We start from the raw sequence: 19,679 nt of genomic DNA, 5'->3' as shown, positions 1-19,679 counted from the left end.
GAGTGGGGGTGGGTGGGGTGGGGGGTGGGGGGTGGGGTTCAGTTGTGCATAAGACGCCTGGTTTGTTATGTGGGATCTGAACTCTGGTCTTCACGATCATGCAATGGGCATTCCAATTCTTGTTACTTATTTCTATTTTAATTTAACTCCAGGATGCCACCCAAACATTCCTTAGAAGATTTGAGTCCTTTAAAAATGTATTCTAATGATAAATAAGGCTGGGGACTGATGGGGCTCTTTGTGGTTGTGGAGGCAGAAGATGTATATGGTCATTCTAAACTTTATTTGTGTGTATGGATGTGTGTGTGTGTGTGTGTGTGTGAGAGAGAGAGAGAGAGAGAGAGAGAGAGAGAGGAACCATCTTGCCAGCTCAGTGTAGGACATTTTCATGAGCCCTGGGAGGGTTTTAGGCAGAGAGAATTGGGTTTGAATTCTGTTTCTTCTTCCCGCCTCTCCTCCACCTCCATCCCCAGGTCTCACTCAAGGCCAGGCTAGCCCGGAACTCACTGCATATCTAAGACTGGCCTCTGATTTACAGTAATCCTAACTCCAACTCCTAGTCGCTGGGATACAAATGCGTGCCGTCACACTCTTGAACTGTGTTTCCTAAGTGTTGTGGCCGGTGTGTGTGTGTGGGGGGGGGGTGGAGTGCACTATGTGGATGCCAGGGGCCAATTCACATTCTGAGCAGCATCCAGAGCCAAGGAGGAGGAGATGGATTTGGGAGATTTGAGGAAATAAAAGACTAGTGTGTGAGAGAGGCCCCCTCCATACTAAAGGACCAGGTGTAGTCTTGATGTATTTTTTTTTTTAATTGAAAAAAATCTTAAGAGAAATTTATTTAAAAATAACAGTCATCTGGAACAATATTTTTAACATATTTCTTTATTGATTCTTTGAGAATTTCACATCATGTACCCCAATCTCAATTACCTCTTAGTCCCTCCATATCTGCCCCTCATCTCTGCAGCATGGCCCCCAAGAAAACCCCCCAAAATTAATTAAAAACAAGCAATCCACCCTGCTCCTCCACCTTTCCAACACCTCTTCACTCCCCCTGGGCCCTTGGGAGCTGCCCCCTGTCACGCAGTACACCCCCTTTGTCCAATCAGCCCCACCGGCAAAATGTTCATTTCAGTGAGTCACTGGTCTGGTTCAAGGCCTCTGACCTCTGTCGCTGGACTCTCACCGGAACCCCTCCCAGATATCCTGCCGTTGCCCAGAGTCATGGAGAGCCTGTGGTTAGCGTTCTGCAGGACCAGTCCCTTAATGAACTCCAGCAGGTCATAGCCAGGGTAAATGTTGGGGTGGGCAAACCCAAGGCCCAGGATGTGGGTCTGGGTGGTAGCTAAGTTGGTCAGTGCGGGCCACTGGGACCCCCCCCCCCCAGCTGAGCAGGGGGTAGAGTCAGCTGTCCTAGGCCAATGTCATGGGGCCGGCTCTCCCATGCCCATGGTGAAGGTTGGGACCATCTCTCCTGAGTGCGGGGGCAGGGGGGCTAGCTCTCCCGTGGAGAGCCAGATCTAGCTCTTCAGTTGCAGTATACAGCGAGGGGCAGGGCCAGCTATCCCAGGGCCAGTGAGGGGCAGGGCCAATTCAGCCTGGCCCTCAGATTTCAATATGCATGGTTTCTGTGACCCCTGTGGAAACACAGGTCTTGGACATTATCACAGACACCAGCTGCAACAGGAACATGGACCCAGATGTGGCTCTCGGTCACAGCTCAGTCCGGACATTACCATGGCCCCGATGGCAACACAGGCCACTCAGATCAGTGTGGCAGGCCCTCGGACACCGACATGGTATTAGGTGGCTGTTCAGACCCATGAATCCAGACATGGTCCTGACAACAGCTCAGGCCAGATGTCATCATGTCCCCTGGTGGCAGCACAAGCCACGCAGATCAACATGGCCCAGAGGTGGCACAGCCCTTGGACACCAAAATGGTGTTTTTTGACCAGTGGGCTTTGGTTCCCTGTCCACCAGCAAGCAAGCTAGTCACATCTTCAGCAAAAGCCAGGAGTCACTTGGTACTTCCAATCCTGCTTCCCACAGCTCCTGGGTGTTTATTTTGACACTGTGTGCAGACCCGTGTGGCCGTGTGGTGTGTGGTAGGGCTGGCCTCTCCGGCATGACAAATTAAATTGCCATTGGTCTTGTCTGTCCAGTGGTTGGACCATGTGTAAACCCAGGGTAGGAATCTACCCTCACCAATGAGCAACAGGAAGTGATTAAAGCAGCCCTTTCTTGTAATATTCACTGCTCCCGGAGGGCAGGTGGCTGAGCCAGGGCAAACCCCGGCTGGATTCCGGCTCCCACAGGCTTCCTCTGGGGAGTGCCTCGAGATGATGCACAACCTACGTACCCACACATGGCAGCTATTAGCATACTGGGTACTGAACTCTCACCGGAACCAAGATCAGTTGGGCCCACACCCAACTCTGGAAGGTAAGTGCCTTCCTCCATTTTATAGCTGAGGACTCAGTTGAGGACACAATGGGGAGTCTGAAGCCCTAATCTTGAGCTAGGGTCCTGAGTGAAGGTGTGGAGAGGACATCCAGCTTGGGCAGGATGGAGAAGATGCTGAGGAAGGGAAGTACTAGAATGAGAGTTACCTCCAGCTAGAGGAGGCAGCCATGTTGCCGGCCGGCCCTGCTAGGGTGAGTCCTGGTCATTCAAGGGCTTCCTCCTTCAGACTGAAGAAGGGGCCACTCTTTCCCAGGAGGCTTCCGCCAGCCAATGGCTCCAATGGTGGTGATGTTTCTAGGACCAGGTGCTTTCCATAATGACCACCTCTTGCTGGTTACCCTTGGCTGTGGATGATCTACAAAAATCCAGAGAGAAAACATTGGCACGTGGGAATATCAGGTCTGGTGGGAGTATGGCCTCTCTGATACCTGGGTTTTATTACCCCCTGTAAGCCCCATGCCTAGAACCATACCCGAAACACAGTAGGTACACAATGAAAGTGAATTAAATGAAATACTAAGTTAAACTGAGTGTGGTGGTAAAAGTTTGTGATCCCAGCAGCGAGGAGGCTGAGGGAGGAGAACTGCCTGAAACTCAAGGTTAGGTTGACGGAAATCGTGAGCTCCAAGCCAGCCAGGTCACACAGTGCGACTCTCACTCAAGAGACAAAAACAGTGGGCTGGAGAGACAGCTCAGCTCTTGAGAACGCTGGCTGCTCTTGCGGAGGATCCAGGTTTGATTCCCAGCAGCCACATGTGATTACAACCACCCATAACTCAATGTTCCTAGGGAATCTGATGTCTTTTTCTGGTCTCCTTGGATACCAGGCATACACACATTGCACATACATACGTATAAGCAGAATACTCATACATGTAAAATAAAAAAATTACTACATAAATCTTTTTTTTAAAACTCAGTCAATTAAATCAGCTGCCCTGCCTTTCAGCTGGGGGTCCTCAGATGAGCGACATACCCTTTCTGAGCTGCAATTCCCTAACACTGAGATTGGACAGCTATACTACGACTGCTTTGAGAGGATGCTAGAGACGATATGTGCCAAAAACAGAAACAAACAAAATGCCAGCGGTGGTGGCGCACACCTTTAATCCCAGCACTCGGGAGGCAGAGCCGGGCGGATCTCTGTGAGTTCGAGGCCAGCCTGGGCTACCAAGTGAGTTCAAGGCCAGCCTGGTCTACAGAGCGAGATCCAGGACAGCCAGGGCTACACAGAGAAACCCTGTCTGCAAAAATAAAAAGACAGTAAGTGGGCTGCAGATGCAGTTTAGAGATGAGATGCTGGTCTAGTACGAATGAGGGCAAGTGAGGGCGAAGCTTCCAGCCCGGCACTGAGTAAAAAGGGGAGGGGCTTACTAAGTAGCAAAGTGCCAGTTGCTTGACAACAACAGGAGAGCCCCGCCCCCCCCCCCCAGGGCCTGATCACCAAGGATACAGGAGCTGAAGGGAGAGTCGGTGGTGTAGTGAGAGCCGAGCACTGGAACTCCAGACATCATTTAATCCTGAGGTTGAGTGTGAATGAAGCCAGTGCGCATGCGCTCTCTCTGTTTCTCTGTTTCTCTGTTTCTCTCTCTCTCTCTCTCTCTCTCTCTCTCTCTCTCTCTCTCTCTCTCTGTGTGTGTGTGTGTGTGTGTGTGTGTACACATGTATGAGCATGAGTGTGGAGGCCAGAGGTCAATCTTGAGTGTCATTCTTCAGGTGGTGGTCATTTATTTTATCTTTTTTTTTTTTGTTTTTTTGTTTGTTTGTTTGTTTGTTTTTAATCTCACTAAATAGCCCTGCTGGCCTGGAACTCAGAGATCCACTCGCCTCTTCTTCAATCCCAGGGATTGAAGGCGTATGCCACCACATCCATCTCCCTTGGTTTTTGAGACGTGATCTCTCACTGGCCTGGAGCTTGCCAAGTGTGCCAGACTGGCTAGCTAGTGAGCCTTGGGATCTGCTTGTGTCTACCCTTTCGATGCTGGGATGATAAAGGCACATCAACACGCCTGCTTTTTTCCTCCCACGGGTCCTGGGGACTGAACTTAGGTCTTCGGCCTGGTAGGATGAACCCTTCACTCATCCAGCTGTCTCCCCAGGCCTGCTTTGGTTTCCCCTCTAGCCCCCATTCTACATCTGAGGACACAGAGGCGAAGGAGATGCTGGTTAGAGGAAGCAGTTGGGAGGTCTCCCTTCCTTCCCTGCTCAGGAGCATCAGGTCAGATGTCAGGATGGGTGACTGGAGTTCTACCAAAGAACGCAGCTCTTCTCCCTCTGAGCCAGGAATTCACAGGAACTTGGAGCTAGGACATCAGAGACCGTCGATGTCTTCCTGTGCCAGTTTTGGCAAGAGAGGTTCTGTAACTTGTCCACACAGGTGGGCATTCAGTCTGTGCCCCCATCCATAACCATTTTCCTGCCTAAGCTACAGTCCTCACCTCCCTGGGGGGACCTTGGGACTGTAGCCTTGCTTCTCTGAGCCCTCCTCATCCTGGAGATGGGAACAGTCACCACCGTCACAGGGCAGTCACAGAACTTCAGTGGCACAAGTCCTGGAAGTAGCTGTCTGTCCCTGCAGCCCCGATCATCTCTCTTCAGTCCAAGAAGAAGCCTGACCCAGCCCAGGCGACCCAGCACACTCACCCGCCCCTCCAAGTCCTGGATGGTGTCTGGGAGTGGGATTCCCTGGGTCTCCGGGAGGGAGACCAGGAGGACCAGGCTTGAGGCAATGGGGGAAGCCCCATAGGTGAGTGGTGGTGTCAGGGGCAGCGCCTGGCTGGCCATCTTAATCAAGGGGCCTGTTATGGACCCTAGGCGGCCCACAGATTGCAGGAAGCCATCTGCTGTCATCCTGTGGGAGGAGAGGAGGCTCAGATATAGTTGCCACTGTGGCTGGAAGGTGGTATGGCAGGGCCCAGGGATTTCAGAAGTGGGATAGCTGCGTACAAGAGTCACTGTCTCATCTCCAGAAGCAGCCACCTCCTCCATGGAACCCTCCTTGGTTTCCCTGTGGGTCTTCAAGGTAACTTTCTAGGGCCCTTAGCATCCTCTGTGTCTCTGGGCACCTGGGGGCAGCCTCGGTGTTTACCAGGCCACTCAGCTCCAAGCTCTGAGTGTCTGTTGACTCCCCATATTATAGGGGAGTCAACAGACACCATCAAAACACATTAGTGAAGGCCAGGCATGGTCAGAAAGCTGAGGCAGGAGGATTCCTGTGAGCGTGAGGCCAGCTTGGCCTCCACAGTGAGAGTTGGTCTCAAAACACCAAACCCGCCGGGCGGTGGTGGCGCACGCCTTTAATCCCAGCACTCGGGAGGCAGAGCCAGGGGATCTCTGTGAGTTGAGGCCAGCTGGCTACAAGTGAGCTCCAGAAAGGCGAAAACTACACAGAGAACCCTGTCTCGAAAAACAAAAAAAAAAAAAAAAAAAAAAAAAAAAAAAAAACACCAAAAAAGAAACCAATCTCAGAGCCTGAGGTATCCACTAGGGGGTCCAGTTGAAGGGGCCCTGCCAGCGCTCCCCACTGAACCTCTGGAGGTAGTCCCATATGTTCCTCTGGCTATATTACACACATGGAACCACACCACACTCCTGAGGCCCCAACAGCACCTACCTCAGCTGAGTTGGGAAGAACTCTGTCTTGTACACAGAGAGAGACGACAAACAGACCCCGAAACAGCCTTTCCCCAGGATGGCCAGGGCCACACGCAGAGTCTGCAGGTCTGCAGGAACAACGGTGACAGTGAGGCAAGTCGGCAGTCCTGGGCAGAGCCAAGGCGGTGCCGGGCTACCTAGCACCAGGTGAGGGCACAGTGTGGCATGAGGTACCTGGCCAGGGGCCAGGGAAGAAAGACAGGTGTGTTGGGGTGGTCAAGCCTGGGGCAAATTCACAGTATTTCCATGACTGGGAGGCTACGTTATGGCAGGTCCATAGCAGGGCCCTTGGACGCCCAGGTGCCTGGAAGCCAAGGCTGGTTCACTCTCCTGCGAGTCTCCCTGCACTGTCTTACCTGGTCTCACAGGGGCTGGAGGTGTGCCTCAGTGGTACAGCACTTGCCCAGCCATCCTCACTCCGGGGGCGGGGAGTTTTTCCGGCTGTCGCTGTCTTTGAGACTGGGTTTCTCCCTGTAGCACAGAGCTTTGCCTGCCTCTGCATTCTGAGTGTCTCCACTGCCTGGCTGGAAAAAGTCTTATAGAGGCTGTGGAGAGGGCTCAGTTTCATCCCGAAAGCATGAGGGCCTGAGCCGATTACACCCAAGTTCAAGGCTGGTGTGGTGGTGTAGATTATAATCTTAGTGCTGAGGAGGTAGAGACCTGTGGCTGCCGGGGGCCGGCTAGCCAGGAAGTCTAGCCTAAACACTGAATTCCAGTCCAGAGTCACTTCTGAGACAGAGAAGCCCTGTCTCAAAAGATATGGACTGCTGGGCATGGTGGCCCACACCTTCAATCCAAGCACTCAGGAAGCAGAGGCAGGTGGATCTCTGTGAGTTTCAGGCCAGCCAAGGCTACATAATAAAATCTGTCTTTAAAAAAAAAAAAAAGATATGGATAACCTTTCTGGAATAACATCTGAGGTTGACCTCTGATCTCTGAACAAGCTTACATGTGTGCACACACACGTACACATGGGGCAGAGAACCAAAAACTGGTCGTTTTAACATGATGTTCCCTGTAAGTTTGAATGTTTATTCTCAGTTGGTGGCTGTTTGTGGAGAACTAGGAGGTGTGGCTTGCTGGAGGATTATGTCCCAGGGGTGGCCTTGGAGGTTTCAAAAGCCTTCCATCGCCATCCTGCGCCCTCCCTGCTTCCTGTGTGGTTGAGATGTGAGTCCTTGGTGTTCAGCTAGCCGCCTGCTGTCTCAGCTCCGCCCTCACGGACTGTGACCCTCTGTAACTATGAGCCACGGGAGTCCTTCCCTCTCAAAGTTGTCTTGGTTACGATGCTTTGTCACAGCAACACATAAGTTTCAGTCAAGCGTAGTCTCACCAAAAGACCTCACCTCTGAAGACTTCTCAGAGCTCTGCATACTGCCCTATTTTGGGGTGGGTGGAGGGGATTGCACAGGCCACCTTCTCCTCCACTCAGACCCTGCCGGCTGCCAGCAGGGGCATCTCTCTGCATTCCTCCGGGCTTTACTGTAGTGCAGGACACAGGTTCCTTTCCCCAGTCTCCAGCTGAGCTTTGAGAGGACAACAGAGGTATCAGGTCCTACAGCTCCATCCTGAAGAGAAAACCAGCTCCTGGTCCCCAGAGCCTCCCCAGCTTGGCGCATAGGAGAGACCAGCTGCATTCACAAGCAAGGAGACTCTACCATGGTGGGTGTGGTGCAAGACTTTTAATCCTAGCACTGGGGAGGAGAAGCCAGTGGAGCTCTAAGGGCCAGCCTGGTCTACATAGCAAGATTCAGGCCATCCAGAGCTATATAGTGAGACTGTCTCAGAGGACGGGGAAGAGGAGGAAGAGAAGAAGGAGGAAGAAGAGTAGCTGTTACCACTGTTGCCTGGCGTGGTGGTACAGGCCTGTGATCCCAGAAGCAGGCAGGTGGGGCAGGAGGACCAGAAGTTCAAGGCGATCCAAGGCTACATGGGAGTCTGAGGTCAGCCTGAGCTATTTGAAGTCCTGTCTCCAAGCAACTGAAGCCAAAACACGTGACAAGAAGAAACACCTGAACAGATGCATGTCTGAAAAAGCACGCACGCACACGCACGCACGCACGCATGCGCCCTTTCTGTCCACTCAGGTCCAAACCCTGGCTGTCTGTGTCACTGAGTAATTCAGGCAACTGCTTCACTTCTCTGAACCCCAGTTTCCTCCTCTGGGAAATGGTCAGGGGCTTTGTGATAGTCATAGGCCAGGCAGAACTGAGGTGCTGTGGCTGTGGCTGTGGCTCAAGCGGAGAAAAATGAAGTGTCGTGGAAGGGCGTGGTGCGGCTGGGTGACAGGACTCTGCCCTGGCCTCCCTGCTCAGCCTCTTGTCTCACCTTGTGGCACCAGCGCATTGGCTGAGATGCAGAACCCCGCCAGGGCAAAGAAGCCCCCCAGGGTCCTGCGGTGCGGCCAAGGAACCTGAGCAATGGGACGGCTGTGGCTCGGCCCAGGAAGTCCACCGCTCCAAAGAGGGTCTGCAAGAGGAAGAGGTTCCCGCCCAGGCTTTGCAGGTCCAGGACCAGGCCATAACAGGACAACAATAGGAGAAGCTGTGGGGAGAGCCAGAGTCAGGTGTATGCCACCAAGGAGCGACCCCAGCCCGAAGCATCATCTCTCACTGGCTTTGTCCCAGGGAAGGTGACAGCAAAGAGGGAGCATGTTCCTCAGCCGGGGAGAGCATCCCAGGACAGAGCGTGGAGGACCTCCAGAAGGGCCACCTGGTTCCCAAGCTCCCTGACTCCTCAGTCACCCCTGAGGACAGGGCGGCCTCATCCTCCAGCTCCACGGTGCTCGAATTTAGTAGCGGCTACAAGGTGAGGTGATTCCTTACCACTCTCAAGCCCAGTGGCTTTGCTCAGTGGATGCCAACAGCCTGGGTGACGGGTGCAGAGCAAAGCTTGGTGTGACAGAGGTCCCAGCTTTTCAGACTTCTGTGGACACTGTGGAGGATTTAGAACAATCCCTTCCATGGGAACCGCAGAGAGTTGTGGGTAATGGCAGGGTTAGCATTTCAAAGGCTCTGATTTGAATAACAAAAGATATTCTGTGGCCCCTGGGAGAGCCCGGAAGCCTTGAAGGTTTTTTTTTTTTAGGGGGGTGGGGATGGGGTCCAAATGTTGGCTTCCTTCTAATTTATCAAGAGAAAGAAAAAAAAAAACCTAAAAATGAAATATTACCAAAAAAAGCATTTGATCCCATTCTTTGTTCAGACATAAATTATTAGTGGTTATAACGTATATGTGGCTAACTGTAGTGTAAAAGACACATTTTTTTCTATCATCTTTTTTTTTTTTTTTGGTTTTGGTTTTGTGATGGGCTCATGTAGCCCAAGCTAGCCTACCACATCTGTTTTTGTGTGGTGCTGGGGATCGAACTTAGGGCTTCCTGCATGATAGGTAGGCACTCCCAGCCTCAACTTAGTTTTATTGGCAACCAAATTCCAATCAAGCCTCATCTGCCCTTTTCAGATGCTCTTTGGATGTCATGCCAACCAAATTTGCTTACAGGAGATATTTGCTGATCCCTAGTGCTTCTCAAGGCAGGGCCTCTCTGTGCAAGGCATGGTGGGTAATAGATGGGGACCAGGAAGCTGCTTGGCCAGGGTTCAAGTACAATCTCCCACCAGGAACCTACTTTTCCCATCTGTGAAATGGGAGCTATAAGGAGACACTCAGCCCTTGTCACGCTCTGGGGCCTAGCTGTAACCATGAGCTGTTAAGGCTGGCAAACAGCGTCCTCTTCAGCTATGGTCCATTTCCAGGCGAGCATGGCCCTGGTCTCCTGCAGGGGCTGCCATTCCAGCTGCATGGACTGCCATTCCAGCTGCAGGGGCTGCCATTCCAGCTGCAGGGACTGCCATTCCAGCTGCAGGGGCTGCCATTCCAGCTGCAGGGGCTGCCATTCCAGCTGCAGGGGCTGCCATTCCAGCTGCAGGGGCTGCCATTCCAGCTGCAGGGGCTGCCATTCCAGCTGTGCCTCTCAGCTGGCTTCCAGCACACACTCATGTCCAGGTCAGCTTTCCCCGTCAAACCAGCCTACTAGGACTCCTGTCTCTCCGCCGTCCTTGGGAGACCTGAGGGTGCTGGGTTCCCTGGACACCACCCCCAAGCCCCAGCTGTGCCTCTGAGAGAGGTGACCAGCACATCCTACTTCACCGACACGATGACGTAGGTTCTCTGGAAGAGCACAGGCACACGGAACAGGTCCAGCACAGATCCCGGAGTCTCGGTTGCCTCGCTGGCCACGCTAGATGTCAGCACCTCCAGGAGGGGAGAAAACAGGAGCAGCGTTAGGGTGACAGGCCTGTGCCGTGCCAGGTAGTGGTCCTCAAGTGAGTAAGATCGAGGGCTTAGCCTGGCCTGGGCCTCTGGACCTGTGACTGGGAAGGGCAGCAGAGGTCTCCTCTGGCCTCTGTGGCCTCTCCTGCAGGCCTGGCTTCCTGAACTGAACAGAGGAACGGCCACAGTTGCTTGTCAGGCATAACAGCCCTGAGGACTGGCACCATGGCGTGCCACCCCGGACAAGCCGACCCCTTCTCTAAGGGCTCGTTCAGTCCACTTGCACCTTGAGCCCTCATAGCCTGGCATTAGCTGTCTGGCCTGTTTCTGGTAGCTCCCCCTGGTGCCTCCACAGAACTCTATGTCCTCTATCCTCTGCCGAATCTCCACATACTTTCTAAAAACAGCTAGCTTCAAATAACAACCTTATTTCCCGGATACATCAAGGGGTCCATGAGGCAGGTGTGTGAGACACACAGGTTTAGGTCACGGATGAGACGGGTGATAATAGTAGTACTGTTATTGGTACTGATGGTGGGGATGTGGTGATGGTAGGGATGTGGTGATGGTGCTGATGGTAACAGTGATGGCGATAGTGGGCCTGGTGGGCGTGGCAATGGTAGTGGGAATGGTAATGATGGCAGTGATGCTGGGATGGTGATGATGGTGGAGATGGCAATGGTGGGTGGATGGCAGTGGCTGGTGGTGATGGTGAATGCATGGTGGAATGATGGCAGTGATGCTGGGATGTGTGATGAATGTGGTGGAAGATGGCAATGATGCTGGATGGTGATGTGGAGAATGGTGGTAATGATGGCAGTGATGCTGGGATGGTGATGATGGTGGAGATGGCATCGATGGTGGAGGTGATGGACACAGTGGAGATGGGAGATGCCATGGGCTGCAGGAAAATATCGTAACTCAGCTGGTTATGGCAAAGCCACTACCTGAAGGGATCAAGGAGTTCCTTCAGAGGAAGCCAAATCTCAGGGAATATTTGGTGCTATTTGGCTCATTATATATCAGCTGTCTTCTGTTATGAAAATCATGTGTACCTTCATAGTTTTCCCAATAGATTTTTTCCTAAGAACTGCTAATAGTGTGGACTGATCACTCTTTGGACATGTATGTTCGAGGTATTTGGAGAACAGCCTCAAGAAAGACTTCCTTCCCTCAGGCTCATCCATTTCTCCCTTTTTAGTACTGGAATCAGATATCTCCCTTAGCCACATTCAAGGACTAACAGAAATAACAGTCCAGACCACCACATGCTAGTCTCCTGATTTAAGGTAAATTCCACACAGAAACACCGCCTAGGTCAGGTGGACCTTAAGTAATAGCTTCGCACAACTTAGCTGGGGCCCTCCTTTCTTACAGCCTCACTAACTTCTTATCTAACCACTCCTAGGGATGTAGATTGAGCACATAAATTCCCTTTTGGATATACTAACCCATCATTAGCTCTCTGCTGACTCCTCTTTAATCACTCCCTTTTCTGGTTGTATAAGAACCCTGACAGTCACTGCCACAGAAAAATTCTTACCTGCCTTTATGACCTTACAGGAATTCAGGCCTGGTAACCTGGCTGGAGGGGGAGGTTTGCAATTGCTTGGCTATATAATTGTAAAGCTAGAGACTGGGGGCGGGATAAAGAAAATGGACTAACGAGCTTTGTGTGCATATATTGATTTGCCAACATTAAAAAAAGAATAGATTCTCAGCTGGTTGATAGATTCTTCCCTGGACCCTGGACAAGAGACTACTAGGGGCTGGACCCCAATAGTCCTTAACAGGTAGAGATTATGGTGATGGAGAGGGTGATGATGATGGGGAGGGTGGGGATGATTGTGATGGTGAACATGATGATGATGGTGGATATGGTAGAGATGATGGTGATCATGGTGATGATGATGATGGTGGTGGTGGTGGTGATAAAGATAGCAGAAGTGATACATGTTATAGTGATAGTGTTTTGTAGAGATACTGATGGTGATACTTAATGGTAGTGTGGTGAAGAGGAGATCCATTGTGGCGGAGGAGGTGGCTGTAGATCTGGGCTGTGTTGGTTCTAACACTGCTGCTGAAGGGGTTGACAATAATCTTGCTTTGATTGGTGATAGCAACAGTATTCATGTGGTGATGGTGGTACTGGTGGGTATATGACTTCATGTGATGACGGTGGAGTTTATGTGATGTTCTCGGTAAACTTGATGGAGATGTTGGTGCAGCAGAAGCTGGGGGCAATACAGATAACACCCTGCTGGACATATTTTCCTGACTCACCTCTATGGTCAGTGTCTGTTTGGCTTCTTTGTGGCCATTTATCTTAGCTACCTTCTGGAGTTCCTGAAGCGCTTTTTCTGGTTGGCCTGTGGTAATCAGCCATCGTGCAGATTCTGGCAGCCACCTGTCAAAGAAGCAGGTACTTGCCTAGAACCTTGCTGTCCTGGAACACCATTGGTACTCCTGAGTTGGTTCAGAGGGGACAGTGGGCAACAGAGTCCCCAACTTGATGTGACAGAGGAGCAGGAAGGTTCTTTGCATCTGTCCTCTGCTGTGGGATGTCTTTCTGTATGCTGTGAATATGTGTGGCTCCCATTGGATAAAAATAAAGCTGTTTTGGCCTATGGCAAGAAAGTTTACAGCCAGGTGAAAACAGAGAAAGATGGTCAGAGAGATGAGCTGCCAAGCCAGAGCATCAGATACAGAGAAAGTAAAGAAGGGTGGAGTTCAAGAAGCTGAGCATAGCTGCTGACGTCTGTATGTCATGGTCAAAAAAAAACGTTGCCAGCAGCAGGTAGTGACAAAAAGATGCCAGCAAAGACCTGCAGCGCGTAACACCATGGCACAACACACAGATCAATAGGAATGGGTTAATTTAAGATGAAAGAGCTAGGTAGCAAGAAGCTGAAGCCATTAGGCCTACAGTTTGTAGTTAATATGAGCCTCTGTGTGTTTACTTGGTATTGAGCAGCTGCGGGCCTGGGTGGGACACAGAGAAACTTCCCTTACAATCCTGTTAAAGCAGGATTGGGCAGCTTGAAATTCAGCTGAGCCCCAACACCCAGACTCCCTCCCTCTTCTTTTCTGGGACGCCCCCACCTGGCCTCCCTTGATGCGGGAGCTCCATATTTAGTCTATGTAAAGACTTTGGGGACACAGAAGCTGTCTCTCCAGGGACTCTGAGGTCAGTTCTGTGGTAGAAAGGCCACATGGGTGGTGGGAGGCTTCAGCAGGTAAAGGGACTTGCTACCAAGCCTGGCAGCCTGAGCTGAGTCTCTGGGACTCACATGATGAGAAGAGTTGTTCCCTGACTGCCACACACAGTCTCACACACACACACACACACACACACACACACACACACACTGCCCCAGGTAGTAAATAATAAATAAACCTAAAAGAAAGCTTGACCTACATACACACACACACACACACACACACACACACACACACACGAGAGAGAGAGAGAGAGAGAGAGAGAGAAGAGAGACTTGGTGTTGTTTTATTCTGATTTTTTTTTGTTGCTTTTTTGTTGGTTTTTTTTTTTTATTACTGTTTAATTCCCATAAGGCAGAGATAAGTGAGTCTATAAAGCCAGTCTGCTTGTCCCCAACCTTAAGGGCTGCTATCCTGGGGGAGCATTTCTCTGGTCAAAGACACTGGGTTTGCCTGTTTGAGGCAGTCTGGCACAGTGGCTAAGCTGGCCAAGCCCGTGACACAGGCCTGTGGTCCTGCTGCTCACAAGGTTGAAGCTGTAGGTTCACAAGGCCAGCCTGGGCCGTGTAGTGAGTTTCAGGCCAGCTGGGGCAATTTTGTTTCAAAATAAAAAAAAGTAAAATGAAACCGAAAATATAAGTCAGTGGTACAGTGGCCCTTCAGTCTAGTCTCATCCTGAATAAAAAAGTAAAAAAATAGAACAAACCTGCCTGCCCAAGTTCAAATCCTGCCTCTGGTTTTTACCAGCCTGTCTGGTTTGGGACAAATGATGAACCCTCACCTGCAAACAGAGGCACTCAATATCTTATCAGTAAATGTGTGGTCACACCTCCAGTGTCACAAACCTCACCGTCTATGTACCAAGTCCCTGTAACTTGTCATCCAGTAGCATGATACATCATCATGCCATGGCTGTCTTCTTTGTTTATCAGTGCTCGTCACAGAATGGAAACACTATGCTGTGGGTGACGTTAGTCTGTTTTAGTTCCTGTGTGTCTTCAGGGCCTGGAACTACATCTGGCCTGAGGCAGGAACTCAGTCCTATTTAAGAATGAATGTAGTCCTCCACCCCTACAAGTGTCTGACTGGGGCCTGGACTGACTGGTTCCAGTCTGTGGGTACCAGAGAGCCACAGTGACATTCATTCGTATTGGTTTTCCTGTCCCTCCCCACAGCCCCAACCCAAGCAAGGGTTTCCAGATGTTTGCAGGACTCTAAAAGTAACAATGATACCCACAGTCTCATCTCTAACACTGGCCCTTGCAGACTTGGATGCCAAGTGTCCTGCGAGGGTCAAGCTGGGGTCGGGGACAGTGCCCGCATGAAAGGAGGATGGGTCAGCCCCAGCCCAGAGGACAGAAGCTGCTACCCTGCTTTCACCCCAACCCTGCCTGGTGGGACCCAGGACCTTCTCATTTTCCAAGAAAAGGGGCGAGCATTACTTGTTTCTGGTTTTAAGATCTCCTAGTTTTAAGTGTTGGTAATGTCTCCTCTCAGGTCAACACTGTGTGGTCCCCTTTTGGCAGGAACCACAGGCTTCTGGCCAAAGCATTCAACCAGGGACTCCAAATGATGAGCGTCTTTGTCTTCCTGTGGTTCCCAGCAGGATGTGACCAGTTAGAGGGTGAGACAGGAAGACTCACTCCCTCAACGGGTCTCCTATGAAAAGAGACCCCAGTGTACTGACCAGGACAGCAGGAATATGGCCAAGAAGGGGATGGACACAGCCAGCTGGAGGTTTCGCCAGTCCCACAAGGCCAAGACCAGGCCTGCCAAGGCCATCTGGCCTGTGCTGTAAGTGCAGCCCAAGATCGTCATGGTAACATCCCTCCTGCGGATTGTGGTCCACTCAGCCACTGAAAGGTGATGCAGAGGCCCCTTCTACTCTAGGGCAGGAGAAAGAGCGAAGGTCTCCAGGGTACCTACTCAGTGTGGCCTGGGTCATAACGATACCAGCCAGCCCAAAGGCACTTAGGAAACGAAGGCCACAGTAGATGAAGAAGTTGGGAGCCAAGATGGCGCCAGCAGCAGCCACAGCCACTTTAAGATAGCACCAGAGCAGCATCGACTTTCGCCCCAGCCTGTGAAGATGAACAAGTGGGGTGTCGGGGTGTCCCTGGGAGCCCCACGCAGGGCAGGTGACACCTGCTTGAGGCCTGACAAAGGGAGACAAGTGCAGCCAGCTTCACCTTCTCAGAGCTTCTAGAAACTTCTGGAAACATGAAAGGCTTTGTTATTCAAATGCTAGTATCTTGCTCTCAGGGTCAGTACAAACTTGTGGTTAAGAATATGGCTTTGGCATCAGGCATCCAGGTCTGAGTCCCCTGGGTCTCAGTGGCAACATGTGGGTGACTGGAGAGGAAGCCGCCTCTGTTTGAGAACTCTGGAGTGTGCCTAACACCTTCATGCCTTCAGCTCCCAGAGAGTTATTCTGTCCTGGGTGAGCCAGGAGGAGAGGAGATACTCACCAGTGGGAGAGAAATCCCCAGACAAGGGCTCCTGCCAGGGTCCCAGCCATGAAGATGGCCTGGCTCAGGGCCTTCAGGCTTTGGGAGCTGCACACCAGGTCCCACTGGAAGAGAGAGAAGCCTGACAGTTTCCATGTTCCATGGAAGGGTGACTGGTGGGGGGCTGAGTGGAGGGTCTTCTGCCAGGAGCTGGTCAGCCTGGGTCCTCAAGGTTCCCTACATCTGAACGTGGGTCGCCATAAGCCATCAGAAGTACAAGCCAGATGATAAAATCCTCCACTTGAGGGAAGGGTCTGGAGAGGAACATGCTTGCCAGAGAAGCCGAAAGATGCGACTTCAGTCTCCAGAACCCACATAAGTAGCTGGGCATGGGAGTGCATGCTTATAATCCAACATGGGGGTGGGAATCCTAACAGGAGGACTCTCTGGCCAGGCAAGTCTGGGAGCCTGCTGTCCCACGCCAGGGAGATTCTGTCTCACAAAACAAGGTGGAGGCTGGAGAGATGGCTCAGGTCGTTAAGAGCCTCTTGTGAGTACCAGCATTCAGATGCCCACCCATATAATAAGTCAGGTATCTGGAACCCCTGCTCTGAGGGGAACAGAGACAGAAGGATTCTAGGGCTTGCTCGCTTCTGGCCTAGCTGAGAAAATGTGAGGCCAGGTTCAGGGAGAGACCCTGCCTCACAGGGACAGGCAATGACAGAAGACACCTGACACCTTTGGACTCTGCAGGTGTGTGTAGGCACTTGCACATAGACATTTACACACACACACACACACACACACACACCACACACACAAACCACACACACACACACACACACACACACAAACCACACACACACACACACACACACACACACACACACACACACACACACACACACAACACACACACACACTTTTTAAAAGGTGCATGGCTCTAGAGGAATGACCCAAGGTTGACCTCCAGCTTCCACGTGCACATATGTGCATATCCATATATACCTGTTCATGGACGCGCATGTGCACATATACACTCTCTCTCCCCGGCCTCTCTCTACTTGAGCAAACTATTCCTAGATCTGTCTGTGTTCTTGTACACTCCAGTTTTGTTAAAGGACCCTGCTTAGACTGTTCATCAAGAACACCCCACTCTGTCTCGGTGAGAATCCTGGTTTAGCCAGCCGCCTCCAAAGTTGCCATTTTCTCCCTCTGACCCTCCCAGGCTCCTAGCTGTGACTGCGCTTTTGTCTTGAGTAGGGGCCCATCTCTTACCCCCATGGCCGGACAGCATCTCTACCGGACAGTTTCACTCCCTGTGGAGAGGTCGAATCTGTCTTCCCACATTGGAAAACTGGATAACTGTTTTATGTGTTGGTGTGTGCACGGCATGTGTGTGTGGGTACATATGTGTGTGTACCGGCTGAAGCTGACAATAGGTATCTTTCTGAATCACTCTTCACTTTATAGTTTGAGACAGGCCTCTCACTGAAGTTGGAGTTCACGGATTCGGTTGGACAGGCTAGCCAGTGAGCCGCAGAGATCTTCCTGTCCCTGTCCCCTTAGCACTGCCCACACTTCCCCCTTTAGAGACGGGTGCTGAGGGCTTGGATTCAGGTCTTCAGCAAGCAGTCTACCTGCAAAACCATCTCCCAGCCCTGTATAACACTTTAACAGTTGTTCGTCATGCAAGGCTCGGGGGGAGGCAAGTTGTGCAGGCCAGCTCTGGGGATCCTTACCCTGGTTACAACTGTGGACGTAAAGGTTCTGTGGTCATAGACCCAACCATCCACACATGGCTCTGTGGCGGCCTCACTCCTGTTGGCAGCTGTGGCATTGGGGTCCAGGAACTGCCACTGTGGATGGCGGAAGCGGCGGCACTGGTCAGGCTGCAGGTTGGGGCCAAGTGGGATGGAGATGGCCAGGAGGGCCTCGCGGGTCAGGTGAGTGGGCACCTCAGAGTCCAGCACATGGGTCCAGCAGCAGTGGCCTGGGACAGCGGCCGAGAAAGTCTCCAGAAGTATGTGAAAAGGTGCCAAGAGGGCAGGGAGAAGCAAGGTGCCGATCTGCAGGACCTGGAAGAGTCCCACACCCCCAGCCCTGGCCAGAAGCTCCTCAAACGCCATGAGTAGACCTGATCCTAGCCGTCAGGGCCTGCTGAGACCTGCTGGTCCTTACGGATGCCAAGTGCTCCCAAGCTCCTCCTTGCTCTGCTGGTGGAGACTGGGGTGGGGTGGGTGGGAGGATAAATGTCTCCTTGTCTTGTTTCCAGGAGTGATCACTGGGATGTCCCAACACTGGAGAGTGGACGTCAGGTAGAGGGCTCACTGCACCAAGCTGCCTGGATGGCCAGGCTGCTACCAGGTCAGGATGGGGAGGCCTGAGCCCTCTCTGGCTTCTCTAGTACCAAGAGGGAAAAGTCAAACAGATTTTTCCAACCTCCAGGGCAAAGGTGTTACTGAGTCACAGCCATGGAGAGACTGGCTACTGCCACTGCTTACCTGGGGGCAGTCAACGTTCAACCTCAGCCTGGGCTTCGATCCCTGACTCTTCTCACTCAGGGACTTTAGACCCTTTCAAACTCTTGGCATAGGGCTGTCCAATCGGAAAACCATGGCCCTCACTTGAGCCCAGCCAGCTCAGTGGCTGATGCTGGCAATCGCTGGTTAGTGACGTATTTGCTTCTTTATTTGGGGGCATGTGTATGTGTGTGTGAATGTATGTGTAGGTCAGAGGACAGACCACAGGGTTGGTGCTCTCCCCCCATCATATGGGTTCCAGGGATTAAACTCAGGTCCCCAGGCAAGAGCCTTTACCCACCTAACCCCATCCAGAGCTCTTTTTTTCTGGGGATCTTTATCAGACTGGAATCTTTAGGATGGAACCCGCGGCTTTCGTTTCTTAGAATCTCTCCGAAGTCACTCGAGGGCCCGAGTGGATGTGCATGTGTGGAACCTCGCCATTTCTGTGCTCACCCAAAGCCAGGCCTTCTCCCGTGTCCCCTGTAGGGATGAAGCCAGCCTGACCCGAGTGCAGCATCTGAGCTGTGCCCCTGAGCTGTGCCCCGTGGTGACAGCCGTCCTCTGCTCCCAGATTCACCTTGTGAGCTGTGCTCTGTGCCCTTATCCACGTCTCATAGCAGCCCAGGACAGAAATGGTGTTAACTCCCTCCAACAAGAACACGAGGCTCAGAGAGGGCAGGCAACTTGACCAAGGTCAGTCGGGCTCAAATTCGAACCAGGCACCAAAGCCTGAGCTCTCCTAGACGTCGCGTGGGCAGTGCCTGAGTGGCCCCCAGCTGGTCCGGAATACAGGATATGGGTCAGAATCTCAGCCGGCCCCAAGTCACCCACTGAGTGGCTCCCAGCTGGTCCAGAATACAGGATGTGGGTCAGAATCTGAGCCGGCCCCAAGTCACCTCTCTGGGTAGCAGAGGGAAGTGTCTGAGTAGGTTTTAGAGAGAGAATTATGCGCGGGTGAGGACCCTGAACTTTCAGGAACCTCCCTAGAGGGCTAGGGGAGCTATGTGGGACTCCCTGGCTCTGCCTCAGCAATAGCAGATCCAGAGAGCTGGGGTACCAGACCAGAGGAACCCATGAGAGGTGGTGGGAGAGG

The 19,679-nt window shown here is 52.1% G+C and overlaps 1 protein-coding gene across 1 annotated transcript; it reads right to left on the bottom strand.

Moving 5' to 3' along the window:
* Nucleotides 1-2,763: 2,763 nt before the first annotated feature.
* On the bottom strand, nucleotides 2,764-18,190 carry Slc22a11 (solute carrier family 22 member 11). The gene is given in 11 exon segments (XM_037202528.1): nucleotides 2,764-2,813; nucleotides 5,100-5,320; nucleotides 6,083-6,191; nucleotides 8,452-8,521; nucleotides 8,524-8,667; nucleotides 10,273-10,377; nucleotides 12,679-12,802; nucleotides 15,302-15,470; nucleotides 15,541-15,695; nucleotides 16,083-16,186; nucleotides 17,804-18,190. Coding segments are annotated over 11 exon segments (1,638 nt in total).
* Nucleotides 18,191-19,679: the final 1,489 nt, after the last annotated feature.

This window comes from Peromyscus leucopus, chromosome 1 (assembly GCF_004664715.2).
Source record: "Peromyscus leucopus breed LL Stock chromosome 1, UCI_PerLeu_2.1, whole genome shotgun sequence".
Lineage (NCBI taxonomy): Eukaryota > Metazoa > Chordata > Mammalia > Rodentia > Cricetidae > Peromyscus > Peromyscus leucopus.
This window is presented reverse-complemented; position numbering and strand designations above follow the sequence as displayed.